At 38.1% G+C, this 20,601-nt stretch overlaps 2 protein-coding genes across 2 annotated transcripts in view; one reads left to right on the plus strand and one right to left on the minus strand.

Moving 5' to 3' along the window:
* The window catches only part of KCNIP1 (potassium voltage-gated channel interacting protein 1), a 201,458-nt gene that overhangs the window by 178,307 nt on the left and 2,550 nt on the right, over nucleotides 1–20,601 (minus strand). The window lies entirely within an intron of this gene.
* Nucleotides 551–11,723, plus strand: KCNMB1 (potassium calcium-activated channel subfamily M regulatory beta subunit 1). Its single transcript, XM_014889932.2, has 4 exons — nucleotides 551–751; nucleotides 6,432–6,597; nucleotides 8,686–8,881; nucleotides 10,386–11,723. Exons 2-4 carry the CDS (start codon nucleotides 6,461–6,463, stop codon nucleotides 10,653–10,655), a joined length of 603 nt encoding a protein of 200 aa, XP_014745418.1. The 5' UTR covers nucleotides 551–751; nucleotides 6,432–6,460; the 3' UTR covers nucleotides 10,656–11,723.

The raw sequence follows: 20,601 nt of genomic DNA on the forward strand, positions 1-20,601 counted from the left end.
CTAATGATTCTACTGGATTAACTCATTTAAATTCCTTTAGACTCCCAACAATAGAATTTCCCTCTCAAAAAGATTGTTTTATTATTAGCTCTTTTCTGAAGCTCCGTGCTAGAAGTTATCTGTTTATATGTCCCAGAAGTAGGCTTGGCTTTTTCGCTAGAGGAACATGCTAGACACTAATGCACCTATGGCATGATGGATGTTCTTATCTATAAGGCTCTGGTGTACAGTCAGAATTTTAGCACCTGTTGCATCCAAACTCACTAAAAACAGTGGCAATAAAACATTCCCACACAACTAGTAACGGCTCAGGTTATTAAGAATCAATACCACTGGTCATCAATACAGTTCAATCCGTTAAATCTTACCCAAAAGATCTGTCAGATTTCTAAACTAAGAGTTGTACAAACAGAGTAGGCCCATAGTTAAACACAAACCCACCAGAATGCATTGTAAAGGGGCTCTAGCATATGAGAAAGCTCAGTCTTAGTATTGTGGCTTCCTGGTTTCCAGCATTTAATTTCCAAAAGGACAGTGCTCTTTCATACCTTACCATTTATGGTTACAAAAGGCTTTGTAACAGGGGAACTGAGTTTGGAATTCAGCCACAGCAAAGCAAACCCAGAGAAGTACAGCAAAGGAAAAAAAAAAGTAATAAAATTCACTTTCAGCCCTGAGCTCCACTACTCTCCCAAGTCTGTCATGTAACAGACTTTTTTTCATCAGAGAAAGCAGCGTTTCAACAAAAACTGTGAGTATATTTCTAAACAACTGTTTTTTTCTTGGGAGCACGTGAAGCTTTGTGGTTTTAAAAGTACAGTGCTTTGGAAAGCAAAAGGCTATCTATTCTCTATCTGCAGCACAACGGAGGACAGCACAGGTAACTTTTCTGCAGTATGCAGACTGAGTTCTCTCTTTTGTAACTGGATGCAATCTAATAATTCTTCACAACTGTAGCAAAGGTAACAATAATATTTTCATTAATTAAGAGCCTGCAGCTCATACAAGATCACAGTTCTTATTAATTTTAATGGTAAATGCACCTTTGCTCTTACAAGTTTCATGGCTTTGGTGTTCAGCATTGTGCTTACCTACCCCTAAGTTAGAGAGGAACCACGGATATAAACTCTTGAAGGCTTCCCAAAAATCTGCTCTTAAATTGATTCCTTCTGTGCAGCCCACTGCAGCACTGAATCAAAGGAAAAAGTACTCCAGAAAAATTTCAGAATAGCTGAACAGAGCAAGCATCTTCTTTCCCCCCCGCTTTTTTTTTCTTTTTTTTTTTTTTTTAAGAAACATCATGTTTAAAAGCTAATAGAATTAGTCTTAAACAACTGCATATGGTTTTAGACAATTAAAAAAGCTAACTTCTTTAATTCACTCTAGTGGCACATCCAGTAAACAGTTCAGTAATAAAGCAAAATTATACAGCATATTTCATAAAAGAAACAATAGTGTCATCTTATACAGTCAAAATATTACTGTTTTGGGTTTCCAAGACAACTACAAGAGAAATTTTTCTGTGAACTTTTCCATCGAGGCTCAGCATCACCTCTCTGTAACACACAGTATTTGTGGTTCCAGATACACAGAAAACTTATTAAATAATTAAAAAAACTGATGTTCCCTGGCCGCAGAACTCCCCCAGTACCAGCAAGAAATGCCTATAACTGCTAGAGGATGAAACGGAGGGTGGGGAAAGGGAAAGAAAGTGCTAGCAGAAATGCAGTTTTGACAATAGCCTGTTTTAAGTGGTGGGGCAGCAGAGGAGAAAACAATGATCATAGGATTGAAACAGAAAGGAAGAATCCGAGCAGTGTTGAATTACTAAAGGAAACCCAGATAAGCAAGTGTGAATGATCCAACTAGCTCTACCTAGAGAGAGTCCTAAGTATGTAAATATGAGTTCTGTTCCAGAAACATAACCAGTACAGAGCTCATATTTATAAATCTAAAACTTCTGCCTACTGATTCTCACAAAAAGCATTTGACCAATAAACTGTCACCAAGTACTGTGCTCCTCTTACAAATCCAGCAAAGCTGGCAATTTTTATTTTGTCTTTATAAGGTGTCCTGAGAATAAAAGAAGGTGGCTTAAGTTAGCATTTGACAGGAGAAAACAAAGGGCCGTTTTCCATATAAAAGCAGTGGAGGCCAAAGGATAGAGGCCTGTTTAAAAAGTCCTCATCACTTTAGAGATGTATATGACTGTGTCATGCTTCTTGGTATGACGCTGTATTAAAACATAATATTCATCTGAAAGCAGAACTTAAGTGTTCACTGGAGATTCACACTACAATGTGGGATAAATCAGCTCAAAGAAAAATCAAACCAAAAAAACACACCACCACCTCACTGTTAATATTTATTCCCAACCTAAATTCAAGAGAGAGATCTAGCAGCCTTTCTTCTGCAAGCAAGATAAATTCATCAGTGCTATTCATACCTTAGCCAAATTGAGAGCAGTCTGGAATAGCTCGAGAGAGAGAGGTCCCATCCTGAACTGACAGAGGTCACACCACTGGAAACGCCTCAAAGGATGGGAAAGTAGGAGGAGGTAGAGACTTTCTGCAAAGTATCAAATATCTCTCTAAATAAAACAGGGGACTATTCGAAACCTGAGTGGATGGCATCCCTAAGATTATCACTAGCAGCTATGAATGCAATTATTATACATTGAAATTGTGCAGATAATGTACTGTATAATTTAACTGGATTGAAGAAGATTAGGCAGAGGGAATATTATCAAAACATTTGCAGTTTATACATTCTTAATAAATATGGAACCACCACATAGAATCTGAGATACAAAAATACATTTACATATTCTCTTGAAGGCTGGACTAAGCCTTTCTTTGTACACTTCAACATCTTCCAACTCAATTTTACTCATTCCTGGGCCAATCAAGTCTTCTGCAGTGTTTAATTGTAAAAGATTTAACAGTTTTGTCAGAGGAAACACTAATTCAGCTATTTCAACACTCCTTCTAATATACATAGAACAAAGAGACAGAAGATTCATTTAGTCTCAAAAAATTAACCTTTAAAGCAATGAAGAAATTCCAAGTAAATATGTTTCTCTATATGTACGCAACTTTGCTTTTTCTTGAGAGCCAGAAAATTAAGGATTTTCAGCAGTAGTACATAAGAATGTTTATGTAAGAAAGAAAAAAAAAAAAACCACATGGGTTTCCTTTGCAGTCCTGTGTTTCCTTTTAAATTCTTCTGCACATGCACGAAATAGTGTCACAGATTTTTCTGGTCTTCTACATTTGAAAGCAGAAAACACGTATTTCAGTTTTAGGGACCACATTTGTAGCTAATTTGCTACAGTAACACAACAACGATTTAAGCGCCCCTGTTTTACATTGCCTGAAGACCTAACTGGTTATTTTTTTCTCCCTATAAAGGCACTCGGGGTGATATTTTTAGATGAACCTTTCTTGTTAACATTCTCTGCATAATTTATACATCCTTATCCCCTTTGGGGTGGAGCAATTCTCTGAACTGGGGGAGCAAAGGCAAACAGCATCACTTAGCAGCCCTTGCAAAGAGCCAGGGTCAGGAAGTCTGTCTAGTGTCAGAATGGGGAACAACGCTGCATTTAACCTCTGGGTCACTTGAGAAAAAAGTCCAATTTACATATACAAGTTCCTTTTGTGTCTTAAAGAGATGGTCTGCTAGTTTTAGATTGTTAGGAGGATGAGTTTGGTGGTATATCCACTGCATGTGTGGCTGACATTCAAGCAGACTTTTAGGGCAATTAGATTTCTTATTAATTCTGTGGTTAATAGTCCCACAGTTCTCGTTTTCCATGTAACAAGGGGGTTGATTAACCCACTGTTTCTCAGTGTAAATGGGATAGCTCCGTGTTCATCAAAATTCAATATATAAACAGCTCTAGGACACTAGATGTTTTCCACAAGTCACAGTGGCAGTACCAGTCTTTCATTTTTTCAGTTTCTCACAGAAAATTAAAGATTAATCATTGTTACTGTCCGTAAGAATTTCTTGCTAATAACACAGGTTTTCACTCATCTATCATTTTCTCCCCACTGTGCTATAAGGACCTGTTACTCCAGTACCATTTGGTCTCAGGGACTGTGCTCCAGGGCTGATAACATTCCTCTATTCCACTTTCCCCTCTGATCAAGATGCACAATAGGTAAAGGAAAGCCAGCTTAATAACAATTGGTATTTAGATACTGTGGTGCACAATGTTCCAATTTTCAAAGTACTTTGGAATTCTTTAGATTTCTTAACTGTTATTTCCCATTTTCCAAAGTAAAAGAAATGATGGAAGGTTCCAAGAAACAATCACTGACTTACTGTGCAAGTTTCCTTGCTGCATGTGCCTCTCCACAGAGTTACACTTGAGTATGCAGGCGCAGCACGAGCGTGCTGGGAACATTTGATACCACATGTTCTACCTATAGCCCCACTGATCAAGAAAAACACAGTACAGCCTCACTAAAGGGCATTAGCTCACATTCGTGTTAAACTCAAATGGCAGTAAACAGGGAAAGTTAATCTATGGCAATTTTCAAATTGAGATGCTTCTTACAGTGCCAGTGAATAATACGTGATCATCAGAAAAACAATTACTCTCAAAATGCTCTATACAAAATTCACAGTGGATGTGGACGTTTCATATAAAGTGGACTTAAATAAGAAAGTGGACAAAATTCAGTATTCTAAAAATAACTCATTTAGTTTCTAGGGACACCTAAAGACAGCCTTCCACTTTGATGATATCACATACTACCAACTTCAAAATATATACTTAAAATCTTCAACTAACCACAATTTCTGCTAAATGGCCAAAGCTGTTTTATTGCCCACAGACATCTATATTTTTATTGCTAACAGAACTATCATTCAGGTGTTTTTGCAGTCTAAAACCAGCAGGATGTTAATTTTCAAATACCTTTTTCCTTTGATCATTAAACAGTCAAACTGAGGCACTTTTACCAGTGAAAACCAGAAGTAGCAGGAAAGGAAAGAACATTTGGAATATATTTCCATTCATTCCTTGAAGAGCTGATGCTCATCACTTTGAGGTGTATCTCATCTTTCACCAAATTTACATGGTCCCCTACCTGCAGTCACACCACAGCTCTGCCAGCCTGTAGCAGCTGTAGGTAGCTGTAGTAGTCTAATCACAGATAACCTGAAGAGCTTATTTGCCAGCTTTGGTTTGTGCTTGTCTTATACTGTATATAAATTTGAGTCTGAACACAGGCAGATTTAGGCAGGAACTATGCCATCTTGAAGGCCAGCCAGTAAGGATAAACACTAAAAAGTTGCACACACCTTAAACTAAAATCTTGAAAATGCACTGTCTAAAGCTATTTTCTACTACTCATTGCCTTGTGCAGAACAGAAAGGAAAACTGATTTGGCATGAATGTAACATTTCCTTTTTCTCCTTCTGTGTGGCTTTCCACTCTTACCTCCAAAAAGCCCACACAAATCTTGCCAGTCTTGTCAATTCCCCAAAGACGGCTTTTGCCATGTTTTCATGAAAAAACAAAACCCCACAAACCTGTAATCACAGCTGTCAGTGCAGCAGATACTGGTGGTGGGTTGAACTTGTAGTGAAAGTTCTGAACGATTTCTATAGAAACCTATATGTTATTTGTAATGATTTAATGGCATATGGACTCATGGTAGTAATTTTCAGATTCTCTTCAACAAAATATTATGGATCATTTATGGTGGATCATTTAAAATGCTCTTGTTCAAGGGAGTGGAGGGGCTATTGCCAGTCAGTTCTGTCAGTCAGTTCTGAGCTCAGCTTCAGATGGCTCTGTCCAAGACTTAGTTCCCCAGAGTTACTGGAACACTCCTCTGAGAGCAGGTTTGGAGCACCTCTGAATGGACAAGGCCAAGCAAACGTTCTGACTTCTGCAGAAGTCAGAAATCTCAAATACTAAATTTTTAGTTATTTCCATTATTTTGATATAAGACAAGCCCATTTCAAACTACTCCAGAAGAAAAGGCATAATGTAAAAAATGTTTCCACTCTGGGAAGGCTTTCTCTTCATTCAGCCTTTACCAATATACAGCAAAACAACTCTAACTTCAGAGAGGCAGCAACATAAAAAAGACCAAATTAAGGCTGAGGACAATTGGACTGTTAACAGAATTCTCTCCAGAAGTTATCAGGTTTTCCTATCTGAGCTCCTGGCTTACACACACACACGTGCACTTCTTAAGGTACTACACGATAAATTTAAAAAGTAAAAGAGGAGTCTAATGATTACAAAAATGCAGAAAGTTTGGTTGGGTTTTTTTTTTTTTTGTTCTAGTTTTTTGCAAAAATGGGGCTGTTTCTCCATCAATTATATTATATTTCAGAAACTTGTTACATAACTACAATAACTGTCATGTTTTCCTTTTCTTTTCTGTATTATATTTTACACCAAAAAGAGGTTGTTCAAGTTTCACAAGTCTAAATCATGCTGGGAAAGAAGCTGGTGACTGCACAAAAGCGAGGGGAGACGAGAGCCCTCTGCCTGGGACTGGGAATGGTTGCATGCTCCATGATGATGTACTTTTTTATTGGGATCACCATTGTGCCATTTTACACTAAGAGGTAATAAGAGCCATTTGTTTATGAAACAAAGCTATTCTTTTTCCTGATAGCGTTATTTACAATAATTAAAATAGTGATAAAATATACATAAGTATATTGTACAGTAAACAAAGTGCTCTAAAAGAACTCATAAGGATTTAAGACAGAAGAGGAAAAAAAAGTGTGCCAAGAATTCACCAGGCACAAGTGAGCACAAAAAAGATGAAATTATTCTCGTCAGAGCTAAATAGACTAAATAGAAATATTTACTGTAGAAACAAAAAGCCAACCATGCTTATCAAAGCTTGACAAAAAGCCAAGTCTTGCATAAATAAAAACAGCTCAAAAAAGCTCTTACATGGGCAGGAGAGTGTTGTGTTTAATAAAACTTGAGCAACAGCAAGTCATGGTAAAATAGTTCACTCAAGAATTTGTATCTTACTTCCAAATTAACCATCATAAGAAACTAGCACCTTCAATAACCCAGTATGCCACACCAAATATTACAGAACATAATGAATGCTGAAGGAGTTACTAATGCCCACCCTCTTATTTAATTTTGCAAGTTCTGCCTACACACAAAATCAATTTGCAAAATATCAAAGTAACAAGACAAAGAATGCAGCTCACTTGTTCATATTTCAAGATTATGACAGAGAAAGTGAGGACATCCACCTCATTCTTCTTGCTAGAGCACCTCTAATCTCAAAACTATTTGAAATATATTCTCTTTAAAACAGAGTAATTCACATACTTGTAAGAGCTAAAAATGAGGGATGTGGGGGTCCAGGCGGCTCTTTAAAATGCTGTTTATTATATCCAAATGATCCAGCAATTCACGGGTCGTGGGTGACAAGAGCTCAGCCCACAGCCTGTCAGCCACAGCTGTGGGTTCATCTGAAGCCCCTCTAGTTGTGGTTGCAGTGCATTATATACTTTTTATTACAGAGCATCTTAATACATGACAATCAATGAATACTTTTACTATTACCTATAGCCTATTGTAATTACTAATATTACCTTATTCATGTTACTATTTCCAATCACAAAAAAGAAGTTCGTATGTTACAGTTTAAGCTAGTAGTTGTTTTACAGTTTTTTTGCAGTGGAAAATTCTGAGATTTTTTTCTCTACTTGCAACATTGCCTTTCTTGTTTGTCTGTGAAAATCTTTTTGCTTTGTAAAAACATTTTTTGTTTGAGGTGGATTTACCCTTGGCTCTAAGTCATAAAAGCCCCTTTCAACTCACTTGCTCTTTGCCTTCTAGTTGCCCAGTAAGACTGGCTCAGCAATTCTTTTCTTCTATATCAAAACTTGCTATCATTTCTATTCCTTCTTCAGATTCTACATTCAAAGATCTTTCTGTTATACACACGTATCTGTGAGACCTTCCTGTCAAATCCTTATCCTTCCCAACACATATTTATTTTACTGCCTCCAGATTACATTACAAAAGACAGATACGTGTATCAAGAGCAGTTTAATAAGAACTGGAGTGAGGCTGTTTCTTGACTTTCTTTGCCACCAAAGCGTACTACTGTGAGCAAAATTTAGCATGTTATCAATAATAGAAATGTAATTCTTAAGAAAAACAGATAAACAATGGCAGAAATTAACTTTTTCCAAACAAAATCCTGCTATTTATTTATTGCCCATGCAATAAAGAAAAAGAGAAATGGGGAAAAACATGGATAATGATCTCAGTTCTGAGGCTTATCGAATGAAATCAGTCAAAATATTTCTGAGGCATGAAGTATACTGCATTCCAGGTATTTACTACCAAACTTTAAAATCCATAGCAATTTTTCTTTCTTGAATAACGTGAAGCTGGTTACAGACGGGGAGAATCTAACTGAAAAAAACCCACAGAATGCATAAAAAACAACAGCAAAACCAGCAAAAACAACAAAAATGCTTTCCCGAGCTTACTCGCTATGGCAGCCCTTCTCCAGGTGCAGCCCAGATTCAGGGTGGGCACAGTTCACCAAAGCAGGATGGAGCAGCTATGAACTCCAGCCAACCACCACACATAGATGTATTTTCACATGCAACTCGCAACAGATGCTTCTGATGAGCTTCAAAGGAATACTCTTTGTTTTGTTTTTGTAGTGTTTGGACAACAGAAAGTGTGTGCAAGGTACTCAAAGCCAACATCAAGGACAAAGTTTTCTGCCCAAACAGTGAAGGCTCAGAGGATGAGGAAATCTTTCCTTATCCCTGTCTACAGGTGTGGGTTAATCTAACAGCCTCAGGACAGGAGGTTATGCTCTACCAGACTGAAGATACACTGGAAAGAAATCCTAAGGTACTTGCACCACAGATTGCATACTCATTCTCTGCTATTATCTAACACTGTTGAGGAGAGAGGCTGATAGATTTTAAACCAAGCAACACAGTAACAGCAGGAGTTACTCACTGATCTTTTAAATGCTAATGTCTGGGCTTAGATGAAGGCAATTTTAAAACATTCCAGAAATTACATAGTTTTATATTTTATTTTTAACATTGCATTAAATATTACGTTAATACTTTTTAAGGAATTACACCAACACGAATATACAACACTTATGAACATTTTAAAATATGTAAGTGTCCCAGTTGAAGACCCTTCATAACAAATGGTTTATAAGCTGTGGCTTGCTCAGTTCCTTGTTGAATTAGCACATGAGAGGCATCAAGTTTAAAACTATCCAAAGTAAGAGCACAAATCCCAATTTTACTTGTTTTTCAGGTGTATATTATGAAGCAGGGAATAAAGGAGAAAATGGCAACATGATGCACATTTTAGAGAGAAAGAAGAAACAAATCACAATTCTTCAGATCTTGGATGCCCAAGACTGAAGTACTTTCAGAATCCAGAACAAACACATTCAGATTCCAAGTGCAAAGCATTTATACAGGTTAGAGCTTCCCACAGTGCACACCTAATAGCATAGAACGCTTCAGCTGAAGAGAATTTTTCTAACTAATGCCTATCTTTATAATGACTGTCTCGGGGAAAGCTACATGCACTGAAGGAGCAAACAGAAATTACCAACCATAGATGGAAATTAGAGTCTTGTTCACTGCAAAGGGAGGCATCTTCTTGATGTCCTACCTAATTGCATTAATGCAAGTAAAATTTTCAGGTCAGGAACCATCCCTGCTTTTGCCTTGGCTAGGTTCCAGTTTAGTACATTCAAGCATTATTATATACACAAAGTAATACTGCAGAAAGAAAAAGTTCATGAACAACAACAACAACAACAAAAGTATGACTGCTTCGAAGTCTATTTCCACTGAAAACTAAAAAACTCTGCATTATTACTACAGGTTAAAATAGTTCTGTTTTACAAGGACAAGTAGGAAGTCTCCAGCAGCCATGCTTGTTGTATTTTTCTACTATTTACAACCAGAGGCCTGCAGTGAAACAACTTCATTCTCATGCACACTGACAAGCCAGTGTGAATTTCTGCACAACGAACACTTTCCTGCTGTGGCAGTGCCTAGAACCTCTGTTAGGAACTGGAGCTTGGCACTGTAATAATGGAGTGACAGTGTCAAAGACTGCAGGGGTTTTTTGAGTACATATGTTATTGGTTTCCAACAACATAACTCCAATCTGTAAATCTGCAGACTAGGGGCATAGACATGCTGATGGAAACAGGGAAGTGTGGCATGGCAAATGGACAAGGGAACCAAGACAATCTCCAGAGATGCCAAGCCACAGAAGATTTTGTCAGTACTAGCATGATTTTTTCACTCAACCTGACTTAACTAAAAACTTTGGAGTATTTGTTATAATGAATCACCTTGATTTCTTATTTCAGTGCTCATACGTCCCAGATAACTTGGAGAACTCTAAAGAAGTTAAAGCACGAATAGAAACAATTGCAAGCAATTTCAAAAAATACCAGACTTTCCCGTGTTACTATGACCCAGGAGGAACACAGACCAACGTCATTTTAAGCAGACTTTATCCCTCAAAAGGCCTCCTCTTTGCTTTCCTCTGGCCTACACTCATGTTTACTGGTGGATGTCTGATTGTTGTTCTGGTAAAAATTAGTCAGTATGTTTCTGTTCTTTCTGCTTGGCAGTAAAAAAATACGTATCTAGCATAGACTACTGTGATTGTTGGAAGATAATAAGATGCCTTTGTTCTGCCTGTCTTATTGGCATTTTGTGACTCTTAATATGCCAGGTGTCGATTCAAATGCATGCATTAAAAAAATTGAATAGCAACCACTACAGATGCCAATCCATTACATAAGGACAAAATATAAAACTGATTCCCAGGAATGCCTGAACACAACTCATAAACACACAGACTTAGTTACTCGCCATTGTTTCCTTGGGCTATAAGAGATACAGCTGCTTTACAAAGCTACAATTCACATTTACTACTAAACTCTTCTTACTCATTTTAGATAGGGTGCTAATTTTCTGTCTGGTTGAGATCAGTTGGTGCCATATCCATATACATCATCACTAGCAGACACACCAATACAGTGTGTACTCATGGCACACTCATCTGTTGAGAAAAGCAGCTTTGTTATGGTGCAAAAAGGTTTATTTTTTTATCATGGATCTCTCTGCTTTTGGGAAAGGGAAGGGAGAAAGCCTCTTAAAACAAAAATACACATACACAGACTTTACAAAATTTGTACTCTAATAATCTGACACCAATTGCATATAAAGAAATGTGTGCATAAAGTACAGGGTATGACAGTACTAAGTGGTAACGGCCCATTCTAAAAGTATGTTTCTCTGTTTAAGTCAAATCTTAGCCTTGCCTTATTTGAGACAAGTGTCCCACTCAAGAAAGGCTACCTGGCTGCCATTTGCATAGATTATAAAACCGATTAAAAAGTAAGTTATGATATAAAGAATGTAGTGTCCTGGTTCTAGCCAAGAAAGGGTTAACTTCTGCAGTAGCCAGGAGGGCGCATGGCCAGGACCCAGATGTTATTCTGCAGCACCTCACCTCATCTTCCGGGAAAGGGCTGCCTGCCAGCTGGGGTAGCGCTGCAGAAGAATGGTCAAGTGTTGTCGGGGGTGAGAAATCGGGTGCAAATGGTGTCTTGTACACGCTTTTATTAGCATTGTTGCTGTAACTGTTCCTTGTCTTTTCATTGCTGTTTCCAGTAAATCTTTCTTATCTCAACCCATGATCTTTGTATTTTGTGCCTTCAGTTCTCCTCTCCAGATCATCAAAGGAAGAGGAGAGGGGATCAAACTTTGATACGGAGTGTTTCTGTAGGAAAACTAAATTGTGGAATACCATTCCTAAACCACAACAAGTAAAATACATCTGTGATGTCTTAATAAATACAGCAAACCAAAGTAACCACAGACATTTGCATGTCTAGCACCGAGATACTTCAAAAAGAGATACATTTGTTTCCAGAGCCCAGACTTCTAAGAATGCTCTGATGCATGTATAGAGACTTCCTCTGTTCTCTGAAAATTACTGTTTCTCTCAGTCAAATTTCAAATTGCCCTTGGACGCAGGTGGAACATAAGATACTTCCTGCATACTGTATTTGACTGTCATCTGGGACAAAACGGGTACAAAATTTTCACTACACAATGATCCACTAGGAGCTATCATTCACATGGAAGCCTCAGGGCTTAGGTACAAATTTAAATTTATTACATTACAGTTTAATCATTCTCATTAATGTGGTATAATTCTGTATTGCTTATTGTAAGAAAGGCTGAAATATTAACTCAGTACATGCATTCTCAACATTACTAACAAAACAATGTCAGAGTTTACTTTTCACTATGATCAGCAAATGAAAAGAAGTGGCTGCTAAAATTAAAAAAATTAAAAAATAAAATAAAATAAATAAAAATAACTTCCAAAAATTAATATAGGAGAAAGGATGAAAGTACATTCTCGCACGACACATTTGTGAAATGCATCACAAGTTGTATGAATTTACAACTCAAACCTCTCTCATTCCAGCAAAGTGAAAGTTCAGCTGGCACAGATAGAGATGGGATGGGAAGGGGAAGAGATCCTGATTCGTTAGTTCATAAAAAGCTGAGACAGAAGTGTGGTAACAGCTGAAAAAGTAAGCTTACAGGTGGGATAAATTGTTGAAGCTAATGCACTGTACTGGTAACAAAGGAGGTGAACAAGCTAGCTGTGAATAGGCTTTTTGAAAACTTTACTCCAAATTTCATTTTTAAGCAGTTTTATAGTCTCCAGATTGCACAGTAGAACTTGCTCATGACTACTTCATGCTCCGTCCAGCAAATTGGTAACCTACCACTTTCAGTTTGCTCCCCTCCCAGCTCAGCAGAGATCAATGGAGGTTGAAGGTTGCTGGCAGACCCGACGGCTCCACTCACTGAGCAGTCAGTGACTTGGGTTTGAAGAGCAGAAATTAACGATCTTGCTGAGCTCAGAACTCAGCATGAAACATGAAGATTGGGAGTAACTGCTCTCAAATCTGTCCTTGGCTTCCCAAGACTACCGCTAAAGCCACATCCTCCTCACCTCCTTAATTATAGTTATCCCTCTTAGTAGCAGATGAAAATTTATTCAGAGTGCAAGCTGTGTCTCCAGACTTACCTCCCCCAAATATCAAGTGAGTCAATTGTTATATAAAAATGGTTATTTCCCTCCAACTCATATCCATTGCAAGTACCTGAAGAAAAACTTTACACAAATTCTTTCCTCTAGCAAAGTAAAATTTCTTGTTTGGACAAGAAATAGTCCAAGTTAAAACAGCTGTGAAGAGGGAAAAATCACACAAAAATTGGGAAACTCCAGGTTTCTGGTTTCTTGCCAAACACAGCTTCCTCTTTTGCCCAAAAGAAATGGGATGTTAATGTGAAAAGCCAAATATTCTATTGCAGAAAACAAAATGTACAGACACCACAGAAGGCTGTTCTTATTTCTAAATAATGCTTTGCTCATGTGTACAGTGCTAGTTATTTTCTACATCTTTGAGATCTTAAAGTCAGATATTCTTTTTCCTTCACACTTTCACTTTAATTCAAAACTAAGTGTTTTTCCAGTGCACGAGGCTGATGAATTACTCTTTTGAGCCTCTCCATTTTTCTGTTCTTTTTTACGTACCGAAGCTATAATTCACTAGACTGAAGTTTTAATACACTCTATGCTTCTTACAGCAGCACACAAGAAGCAATATAGCCTTTGGAGGTTTTTGTTTGGTTGGTTTTTTTTTTTTATTTTGTTTGGTTTTTTTATTATTGTATTATACCATAAAGTCTACAATAAAGCTCATTGAAAATGCTGTTTTTCTGAGATCCAGCAAAACACACAACTTCCTATGAGAATTGCTTCCATACAAGCAGTGACCATTGCAGTTACATAACTCGCTTTCTCAAGACACAGTAGATGATCAAGGCATATATTAAGCATTAAAACTACTGCCAGCAGAAAGGAAGCAGCAGCACAAGCAGCTGGAGATTAAATTAATCCTTGAAATCTGTTTGACTATACATAATTTTCACCAGCATTGATGTTGAGACCACAGGAATAGTGCTTGAGCTGACTGGAAGTCGTAAGGAACACAGGAAGAGTGTGGATAGATTTTCATACCCTGATGGATACTTTAGTTGTACAGGTCCTTTATATATCTATATGAATAATAGTGTTTTCCTGAAACTATTAAAAGTCCTATTATTCAAGTGCTGTGCACTCTTGAGAGCAGTTTTTCTTCTTGATGCCAAATAAGACTTGGTCATGGTGATTCTGTTGGAAGATGAAAAAGAACAAAAGTTACAGCTCTGTTATTGAGGGAACTAGCATTCCTCCTAGGCCAAAAGAAGTCCCAAACTGCACCACCAAGAAAACAATTGCAAACATTTTTTAAGAGAGGCTGCTTTTCTGGATTAGCAAGATTCAGATTCCATCAGCTTGCAATAAGATATTCTCCAACTTTGACGAGGCAGCAACAACAGGAGCTGAAGAGGAATCTACACTGACTTGCTGAGAAGCCACCTGTGAGTCACCAGCATGTCTTTGCTGTACCTAAGCAATAGCAGGTGCCTTCTGACTACCTCTGACCATTTGGAGTTCAGCATCCTGCTAACTTGTGCTATTTTATTTCCTGGTCCTCAAAGCAGCAACAGGGTAGATATAATTGAGAAGATGTCCATCCTCAGAGATTCCTCACTCATTGGATAAACCCATGGCACTTGACAACAAAATGCCTTCCAACTGAGTAACTGGGACTTTGTGCTTATTTTTCGGTTTAGGGGATCTGAAGGGGGCAAGGGGAGGATTTAGTTAGTTTATTGGTTTTGATTTACGTTTTTTTATTTCTTTGGGGTTTGTTTTGTTTTGTTTTTTGGGGTTTTTTTTTTTGGTTGGTTTTTTTGGGGCGGCGGGAGCTTTTTTTAATAAGGAAATGAGGAAAAACTTTAACAATTTAGGGTCTCTAAACTATTCACTTCTCAGAAGCCACACAAAATAATTCCGATATATTACTTTTGGCAATTGCGATAATAGAAATAAAATAGTATTTAGTGTTAACTGTGTTAACTCCAAATATAAAAACTGGCTTGAAGTTACAAAAATACACCAATACAGGAAAAATAACTCTAAGGATTGACTGGAGGCAGTTGCCCTTTGTCAGACCATTGGGGTTGTTCAGCCATGAGAAGAGGAAGCTTTAAAAGGGAGAACTTAGATCCCCTTCCAGCATCTAAAGGGGCTCCCAGAGGGCTGGATAGGGCAGGGTTGGAAAAGTGCCTGAAGTGACAGGATAAGTGGGAATGGCTTCCCACTGCCAGAGAGCAGTGGGATATTGGAAAGATGGGATATTGGGAAGAAATTCCTCCCTCTGAGGGTCGGGAGGCCCTGGCACAGGCTGTCCCGAGCAGCTGTGGCTGTCCCATGCTTGGAAGTGTCCAGGGCCAGGTTGGACAGGACTTGGAGCAACTTGGTCTAGTGGAAGGTGTCTCAGCGCAAGGCAGAGGGGTTGGAATGAGATGATCTTGAAGGTACTTCTAACCCAAACTGCTCTGTGATTCTACTTCTTACCTCCTCTAATTCCAGGCAGATTTTCAGAAAGTCTTAGCATGCTAAAAAGGTTAATCTGCAAGTAAAGATTCTTGCAGTATACTTCAGGGCAGACTAGCTGGCCTGAGAACAAGACAACATTGCCCAAGTAATGTAATGCTCCTGGCAGTTTCTACTCTGGCGTTTTAACATGCCACACTCAAGAGCCTTTGCCAGAATATACTGCCAATATCCATCAAGTAAATGCTCAACACAAGCTTAGGAACGAATTTATTATGTGAGGTGGCTTTATTCCTCCCAAAATGGCTACCCTAGGGTCACCTCTGCATTTTCTGAAGGAATACATTTCTTTTAAGAACGCCCTACTGACCGTGCTTTATGCACAGGACTTCTACACTTTGGTCTTAGTGTAGCAGAGCATATTGGAAGATTTAATAATTGTAAGAGCTCAGACATCACCAAGAGAAGGAAAAGCGACTTCTAACCTTCCTAATTCCCTTGCCCTCCTTCAAAAGAAAAGATCAGCAACAATGGTACCTGTTCCATGTATGATGAGGCTAATCAACCAATAAAAATGCACTTTTCACTAAAGCAAACGTTGATGCCTGTCATTTTCATAATTTCTCTTTCCACATCATATTATTTTATTCCACTTGCATTTCTAATCTTTTTTAACATTACTACAGTGCAATTTGTAACAAGGTATTTCTGTAATTTTAGTGTAATACATCCTCTGATAGGCATTTATAGAAAAAAAAATTGAAACGAAGAAAATACTATGCAATACCAGAAAGTAAAACTCTCAGATACACTGCATCCTACCGGTCCTCTGCTCAAGGAATAAGAGCTACTCTGGACATTAAAGCTACTGCTTTAACATTCTGTAACTTGTATTTCTTAAACACTGCCAGACAATTATTGCTCAATCATATGGTGCTTTTGAGAATTAAGAGATTCTGGCCTCAGAGGCAACTACTAAATCCTGAAGAGCAGTCAGTAAGGGCATGAATTATCAGACCTATCTGAATCAGCCCCTATTTGGAAACAGCTCCTCTGTTTTCTAATTGTCATGATATGTCAGTATGTCTTTCAGAGCTACACCATTGCAAATAATTAAGTTTCTAATAAATTTCTAGCAGCCACATCCAGCTGTATGTTTGCATAGACATTAGTTTAGAGGCAGAGGTTTCTAGAGAGTTTTAAAAGGGAGACTAGAGCATTATCCCTTCCTCTCACTCTCTATTCTTATAATTCATCTTGCTCTTGATCACAAAGTGCAATGCGTGTGCTTATATTCAGATTCTTTAAGCAGCATAGCTTTTCCAGAAGAGATAGGTTTTATTTGCAGTTCATTTTTCATAGGCATGCAAACGTTTAACATGCCAAACAGAGTTGTACTTTGCTTACTGGCTCAGAGGTTGATCATTATGGAGAAAATGTAACTAGATAAGCTGGCATTTTTAAAGAGCAAAACAAAAATTAGTCACGCCACGCAAAAGTGCGCATCATGCAACAAAAATGAAGAGTTTCACGGGGTAAAGTTAAGATCAGGTACTGAATGGTGAAGCTTCGGTAGGTCCAGACTCTTCTGTAGCTGAACAGTTATTCTGCCCCTCAGAGCAACAGCCGCCCCCCTCTAACAGCGTTGTATGTATAAAAACTCTCACCTTTCAGGGCCATTTGGTAAACACTCTCAAGCTCTAACTCCACTCCATAAAAGCACATTATTATGATTCTGTAACCACTTTCCTTATTAAATAACACTTAAAACACTCAGAAAAATGCAATAAAGAGAGAACTGGTGCATCAGTTCCTTCTGAACTAGAGCTTCCCTCAGCTTGAAGGCAGTAGCCCTAAATCAAGGAGTGAAGAGGGCCTATGTTGCCACAGGAGGATCAGAATATCTTTTTATATGTTACACAGGTGCAGGAACTCTGGCATGACTTGAACAATTGAATCTTCCCGAGTCTTTAGGGCATCTAGCAACATTTGCCTTACCCTTGCATTTTCAGAGGCTAGAGTCATGAGGACAAACCTGATACAGTGCTAGTATGCTCCAAAGGCACAAGATTAACTTCCCCTAAGAGGAGACAGAGCCTGAGTATGACTAAGAGGGACCATTTCTTACCATCTCACATAACATCTTAGAAGACTGTGATTTAAATTCACAAGGCATCAAAACAGACCACACAGCTGTAAAACACTCAGAATACTTTCTTGCATGCTGGGAGAGGCTGGGGGAAGAGCAAGATGTTTGAAGACTTTATCACTGCAGTGGAACAGATAATTAGGCAATTAAAACTATGAAAACCAGACAAATTACCAGTTCCAGATGAATTACACTGTGGAATAGAATTGGGAGAAGCAAAAAATCAGAAATGAGTGCCTTTGGCAAGCATCTTTAGAGCACAACTAAAAGAGTGGAAGTTCTGGAACAAAGGTGAAAAGTAGTTAATTTGCAGAAAACTATCTGGTTTTGCAAAGGAATATTTTGAAGGCGTTGATTCCTAAAATAATCTGGCTTTCCTTGTGTTAATAATTAGAACACATTAATAGAAATCCAAGAGGCCTCATTCCAGCTTCATTTTTGGTGACCCAGAAAGGTCCTTCCTTCCTAAGTTTTTAATGGTATTAGCAATATCTTCACACATACGGGCTTCTTATTTAATAGTTCTGCTCAATAGAAAACCCTCTACAAATTCATTCTTGCCATTCCTACTTGCTTCCAGGCCATGGAGAATGTACCACCATTTCACACACCGGAGTAATGTAAAAGAACACCTTAACTTCCCACAAAAATCTTCACAAAGGCAACTTCGGTGAAGGTGCTCTGTGCATCCACTGTCCATCACGTGGTAATAGCTGCAGAAGCCTCTTCTACAATCTTCTCTGGAGGTACTGAACATCCATCCCAGCCAAGGAGAATAAGGGAGTTATCCTGCTCATATCAGCTGCAATAGAGCACACTTCTCCAGGCAAACTTTCTTCTAGGTATACATCTCACTTTGCAAAGCTTTCTATCACACAGATGCAAAAACCTCTGCTGTGGTACTAAGACTTTCCAAATAATAAAATATTAAGAAGGAAACTGGCAAAATTTGCTAGTCCAGCTTTCAGAAGTACCAGATTTGAAATTCTTGGCTTACAGCCTTATAGACTTGTTGCAGATGTAAATCAGGACATACCAACCAGGCTGGAGGCTGCACAGTGGTATCAGGTGTGCCTCTTCCCTTACAGCCCACTGCAGGGAGAGGGCGCAGTCTCCTCACACCTTGCTGCACAAGGAAGGACTTCATAGCTGCAATCAATTTCATTTTACTGTTGCAAATAACCATTGGCTTCTGCTTGTTTTAATAATAGCATAGAGCACAGCTAAGGATTACATTCCAGTTGAACTGTGGAGTATCTCCAACTGCAATAACCCCACAGAATGGCTCAAGCATAAGAAGAGAGTGAAACTTGTTCCTAGTAAAGGATTTTCCTTGTAAAAGGTATTTAGAATAAAAGAAAACCTCACATTAAAGAGCATGAAAGAAATGTGGCAGGAGTGGGATGAAAAACACAGGTGATAGTACATGAATATGCAAAAGCATGTATATGGTGTAAGTTTAAAAAACCAATAATAGTGATATACAACAGTTTCTATTTCTTGGCTTTACGTGCAGAACTTTTAATAAAAGAAATACTATACAATAAGATCTGGGATGAACATACAAATAAATATCGACACTTTTTCAAAATTCAACAATCTTGAGCAATATTTTTTTCTAATCGCTATCTTTCTAGTTATGATTTTCATAGGTAACAATATGGAAATATTTATTCTAATTATAGCAGATCTTTGATGTCTGCGCAACAAACTAATTCATGTGATTTATTCCTTCCTGAATCAGGTTCTCTCAGTTCAAAACACAAGCTAAATGGGAAAAAAAGGAAATTTATCAGAGTTTTAAATTCTTTGAAACCTAGGAAGACACTCTTATCACATCTGAACAGCTTGAAGTGGGACACTGGCATGGGAAACCGATGGGTAAAAGTGTACAAAACCATTGCATTGGCTGCAATCACTACGATAGTGCAATGCTGGCACATTTCCGAAGGCAGCAGGGGGCAGGAGAAAAAGGTTTTGGACATTTTATGCTTTAATTTCTAGCTCTTCATACAGTGCTATTCTATTGTCAGACTTAAATTTTCATCTATCCCATTGCCAAAGCAAAGGCAACTGTGGCAGTCTCATTTTATTATTGTATTTCTTATGTCAAGAAACACAAGCGCTACCTGAAAGCAGTGCATTAGATGAACTGCTCTAGGTGTACATGTGGGGAAATGTGACCAGAACACAAGTTTCCTCTAGCCTTCAGTGGAGCTCAAACAGATGGCACAAACCTTACCATTGATCACTTGTGACTATAATAGCATACACCCTGTATACCATTATCTCATGAGCAAAAGCACAAATAAAGTACACGAAATTCACCATACTGACATGCTGTAGAAAGCAAGATCTTGCAGACATCACCTCTACCTTTTCTTCTGAGCATGACGAGTAATTTGTTTTTCTCACGTGTTCTTTAATAGTAAGAAAGGCATCTTGGCATTAACCATGAATTATAACCTAAATCTGCACTTCTATTGTATGACATGTTTTTATGATTATTTATTCTTTCCTCTGCTGGTGTTTGGCAAGATATGGATGATACAGAAGAAAAATTAAATACACACAGATGGAATTTTAAACCAACCTTGATTTTAAAAGCAACCAACCTGTCTGATATTCTTAATGTGAAACACACATTTTTCTGGTGCAGATTCCTTTTGCAAGCCAGTAATGTTAATATGAGAGAGCTGTCTAAGAACTACATTTCTTTTCTACAGAGACAGATTGAATAAATGTTCCCAGTTTCTGCAAAAGCAAACTGCTCTTCACAGTTCTTGGCACTTTCGCATTTTTTATTTCAAGTTACCTAAGCCTGCTTTAGTTTATCCTAAGAAACCAACTTAACATTAAAATTCATACTAGAGCATATGCATGTGCTCCACAG

This window comes from Sturnus vulgaris, chromosome 15 (assembly GCF_052056855.1).
Source record: "Sturnus vulgaris isolate bStuVul1 chromosome 15, bStuVul1.hap1, whole genome shotgun sequence".
Classification (NCBI taxonomy): Eukaryota; Metazoa; Chordata; class Aves; order Passeriformes; family Sturnidae; genus Sturnus; species Sturnus vulgaris.